The sequence below is a fragment of the Nuphar pumila genome, unplaced genomic scaffold (genome assembly GCF_984573655.1).
Source record: "Nuphar pumila unplaced genomic scaffold, dmNupPumi1.hap1.1 HAP1_SCAFFOLD_1804, whole genome shotgun sequence".
In the NCBI taxonomy this organism is placed as follows: domain Eukaryota; kingdom Viridiplantae; phylum Streptophyta; class Magnoliopsida; order Nymphaeales; family Nymphaeaceae; genus Nuphar; species Nuphar pumila.
This window is the reverse complement of record NW_028323768.1, coordinates 10,152-14,686: the sequence shown is the minus strand read 5'-3', so window position 1 is coordinate 14,686 and position 4,535 is coordinate 10,152. Positions and strand designations below refer to the sequence as shown.

General features: G+C 51.0%; 1 protein-coding gene across 1 annotated transcript; it reads left to right on the top strand.

Moving 5' to 3' along the window:
- Positions 1-1,517: 1,517 nt before the first annotated feature.
- On the top strand, positions 1,518-4,275 carry LOC149809036 (uncharacterized). The gene is made up of 4 exons (XM_089995025.1): positions 1,518-1,766; positions 2,277-2,599; positions 3,474-3,566; positions 3,648-4,275. Exons 1-4 carry the CDS (start codon positions 1,518-1,520, stop codon positions 4,273-4,275), a joined length of 1,293 nt encoding a protein of 430 aa, XP_089851151.1.
- The last annotated feature ends 260 nt before the right edge of the window (positions 4,276-4,535 follow it).

The following is a 4,535-nucleotide window of genomic DNA, read 5'->3' as shown; positions in this document are numbered from 1 at the left end:
ACACTTGGCCCCCACCAGTCACGGCATGAGTATATGCGGTGACCTCTCTAGCTCTGCGTCTGGCCTTACTGCCTTTGAGCTCGCGAGTTGTGCAGGAACGTCGTGACAGCCAACCCTATGCATTTGTCAACCCTATCGGTTTCTTTCGGGCGGCACCTGCGCAGTCGATGACTACTTCTGCAGATGGATGTATTAATTTATTTTCAATGATAAATGCATGGTGTTCGTAGCTCTTGGAGTAACGAAGGCTATTGCCTCAAGTAATAGTGCATGAGAGGCTACGGCACTGAATGACAACGGGATGAGCAAGCGTTCGCAGCCTGCCTGCTATCGACGTATTCACCTCCCTTTGTTCTTGTTTTCGCTTTATGTGCTCGCGTGCACTTATCGACATGGATGCTCCACATCTGCAGCCGTTCCGAATAGGATGGCTCATCACGCGCAAATTCTTGCAAGGCAACATGGTGCCAAGTGGGCGCACAAGCCGTTCCACACCATAAGAAAGCACGTGGAGTTGGAGGCTCAAAAGATGTTCCATTCCAGGAGGAAGCAGATGTCCGGCAAGGTGTGGTCATGTTCACGCTATGGGCTCTTGTTGACACAACATGTTCATCGCTCTTCGAAACGCTTGTCTACCATATGTCATACACGTTTGCAAGGCTGGTGCTACATTTCAGTTTGTGCCGTGGTGTTTTGCCTGTTCACGCAACATAATAACTTCAAAACAGCATTTATATCCAGCGATCACATCTCCGATGATGATAATGCATCTTTCTACGACTCTATTGTGACAGAGTAGGTTGTGTACTGTGTATGTAAAGGTGCAAGTCGATGCCTGTGCCACCTGGGTATTTGCACCACTGAGTGTTCCTAAATCATGCATCACATGTACAGGCACGAACCGGGTGAATTGGCAGGAAATGTTACTGTTCAATTTGCCCATATTACGCTGTGCACTTGATGCCCGCCTCATGCAAAGTGACGGTGACAGGGAGAGAGGAAAGGCCCTGCTTATGCGATCAAAAGTCGACCCAGCAAATTTCAGCCGAATTCTGGTGACATCCTCCCTTGCACAGGGATCACTCCTGTAGAGTGTTTGGCAGGGGGGGGGTTGATTTGTCCACATAATACGCATTGCACTTTTGTTGGGTGTACAGTTTCCTGAAGTACTTACTGCTCTTGCATGATGTATCTTTGTACATCTCTACCGTAGCCACGTGGACATCAGCAATTCCAAGAACACTTGGGGGGGGCAAATCCGTGCTAACATTACCATTGCCCTAGGCAGGAGTGCCTGGGCCATTGTGACCTGAGAGGTCTTCTTTGTTCCCCAAACAGCAACAAATAGACATGGACGCAACATCCCGCGCTTGGACCTGCCATTTGAGCGGGACTGATAGACCCCCAGCAGATTGATTGCGGGCTTGCCAACCCCCAGCCACCCCCAAACATCAAGTGGCTCCCCGAATTGGGGGCTGACGATCTGTTGTCATGTTGCGACATCATTTTTTCAAGTGATGCAGGAGCATGTGGTAATTCCGATCGAAATAAACATTGTGCTTCTTGGCCTGGATGGCCAAGGCGGCTACGGAATCGATGTGGACCCAGCGGACCTTGAATCCTTCTTGGCCTCCTCCCTCAAGGTTCATTGCCCCACGGTTGGGTCGTTACGAGAGCGCTCTCGAGCCTGCTATGAGCCGGTCTACAACGTCCAGCATGCGAAAGTCTCGATCGAGGCAGTGGAGAGCGTCCTGAAGGCACACATGGTGACTCACCCCCCTTTGCTGATTAACATGTGGTCCTCGCCCTGTTTCCCACCCCATCGGATTCCGGACCCCATTTTGGTCCGAAAACTCTTGATTTTCTAGGCATTTGGACCCGTAAATTGCACGACATGGCGAAGCATTGCCCTCGCCGCTTGGCTGATTGCGTGGCTCCATCCCGCTCTGATTTCAAGGCCATGGGTTGCTACCGTCTACGATACCCGACATGGTGGCAACGATGTATCTGTTTTCGGCACTACCGCATCCACTTGGATTTTTGGCAACTCCAAGTACTGCCTGGGTGGTGGGGCTTTCATCAACTTGACCAGCCTGACTCGCCATAGCCAGACCCGGGTGAGAACTGCTTAGAACTGTTTATACAACCAAACTTATGATACTTAATTTACAGGACTGTTTAGAACTGTTTATAGAGTTAAACTTAGAGAGCTCATAGAACTGTTTATATGCATCGATATGCCTGTTTGTATGCAAATCCAGCCTTCTTATCTGCAGGAGCAGACGGTTTCGATACCGTATGGCGGGCAGGATGGCACCCCTGCAACGCAGCTCACGCTCAATCGCGTGGAGGCACTCAGCGTCGAGCCGATCCTATCTGAGCTGCTCGATGGCCACTTTGCGGCAAGCGGCGTGGAGGCGGCTGGCGGGGCTGGCACGCAGCCCAACACGATCCTCGTCATGAACCCCAGCAGGCTCCGCATGATGCCATACGCGCACCAGATGCTTTTTGAGCAGTCCGTGGACTCTGCGTTTCCGTCTGAGTGGGACCGAGGACGGAAGTCGGACGATGAACTGCATTCGATGGCAGGCAACTTCAGGTGCACTTCGATAGGATTCCCAAGTAGTGCTTTGAGTTGCCAATGTCCAGTGAAGCGGCAGTGTTGCAAGATGAAGATACATCATCATTACATGATGATGATGTATCTTTTCACAACACTACCGCATCCACATGGACATTGGCAACTCTAAGAACTACTTGGGAATCAGTGCTACCATTACTTTCATCTAAGGCAAGCGTACCTGGACCAGCTCGACTTACCATATCCTGACCTCATACCGACATCACACCGATAATGTGTCATAGAATTAGCAAGAATTCGACGGCTCAGGCCGGAAGCAACCAAGTAATCCAAGCCGCGCTCAACAGATACATGATCATCATCATCATGACATCACCTGGTTAATGGCAGGAAATAGACAACAGGCAACTTCAGGTGTTCTTCGATGGGATTCCCAAGTAGTGCTTTGAGTTGCCAATGTCCAGTGGAGTGGCAGTGTTATATAGATGAAGATACACAACGATACATCATCATTACATCACATCGATAATTTTTGCTAGATAAGCAAGAATTCGACAGCTCAGGCCGGAAGCAAGTAACCCTAGCCGCGCTCAAAGATACATGATCATCATCATTACATGACATAGATGGCAGGAAATGGACAACAGGCAACCAAGACAGCACATTCGAAGTTATACAGCTCATCGGACGTCAGCGGGCGGAACAAGCAATCATCATTATATCACATAGGTGATGGCAGAAAATAGTCAACAAGCAACAAAAACAGGTCGGAACAAGCAAATATCATCAACATCACATAGAGAATGGCAGAAACTAGTCAGCAAGCAACAAAGACAGCACAATCGGAACAAGCAATTATCATCATCATCACCACTGCATGATATGATATCAGGGTTGAAGCAGAACTAGATGCCTTAACTGAGGTGTCCGGTTCTTTGCCATCTCTGCATTTGACACAGTGGTTATTCCAACATTCTGCACTGCGGTACCATGCCAAAATGAGTCACTATCCCCGTTTGTTTACCCTCACACCTCTAAAGTCATAGAGGCCATCCACACCCTGCAGGTACACATACAAGTACGCCGGGACAGGCGCGATGGCAACCTGGGCCTCGTCCGGTCACTTCCTCGTCATCGACCTCGCCGCCGGACCCTGCGACTACGGCCCCGAGATCGCCCCTTCCGGCACCGTTACTCCGCTCTCGATGCCAAGCATTGCAGACATCTTCCGCACCAGCCGTGCGGCGGCGTCGCTGCGCATTGAAGCCGAGCGCGAGACGCTTTTCCCCAGCACGCAGGACCCCCTCGAGACGGAGCGTGCTGAGGCGAAAGCCTTCGAGGCGTATGCGAACAAGGCGGGTGCCATGCGGCGTGCGCTGCTCAAGGGCGGGCTCGCGACGGTCCTCCTCTCTGGGGCCCGCCACGTTTTCATGCCTGATGTGGGAGACATCGTGCAAACGCCTTCGCGGCAGCTTTTGGTTGCTGTTATTGTCTTGCGTAACCACCAGCGTTTCAATCCGCTCGACGTTGGCCAGCCTTGGAGCTTGGACCTCGAACTTGTGGAAGACCAGGCTCGGGTGCGCTGCACTTATTGGCAACAGTGTGTCGACACACCCTCTGATTTTTTCGGTCCAAATACCCACAAGTGCATGAATTTTCGGCACGAAATTGGTGGTCGAAACCCGTTCTGGTGAAGCACAGCGCAGAGAACCAGGTCTGTCAACCAGGAGTTGTGCCAGGGGATATGGAGGGAAAAGATGGGACTTTCTGGGTCCGTTTTCAACCAATGTACCCCAGCATAAACTGATTACCAAATGGGTCTTGGGATCCTTGCGGATTCAGCAGTATGTAAGAAGACCTATCATTCCCTCGCGCCCTATGTCTTCACCTAACCTCTTACCAGCCTTACTCCTTGCATCCTCTTTCGTATGGAGACAGGCTGTGTTATCCGGCG

Excerpts from the sequence above, each read along its gene's own strand:
- LOC149809036 (XM_089995025.1), top strand. The coding sequence starts at position 1,518 with ATGCAGGAGCATGTGGTAATTCCGATCGAAATAAACATTGTGCTTCTT. Across the intron at positions 2,600-3,473 it reads TCGATGGCAGGCAACTTCAG|GGTTGAAGCAGAACTAGATG; the intron begins GTGCACTTCGAT and ends ATATGATATCAG. Across the intron at positions 3,567-3,647 it reads TTCCAACATTCTGCACTGCG|GTACACATACAAGTACGCCG; the intron begins GTACCATGCCAA and ends CACACCCTGCAG.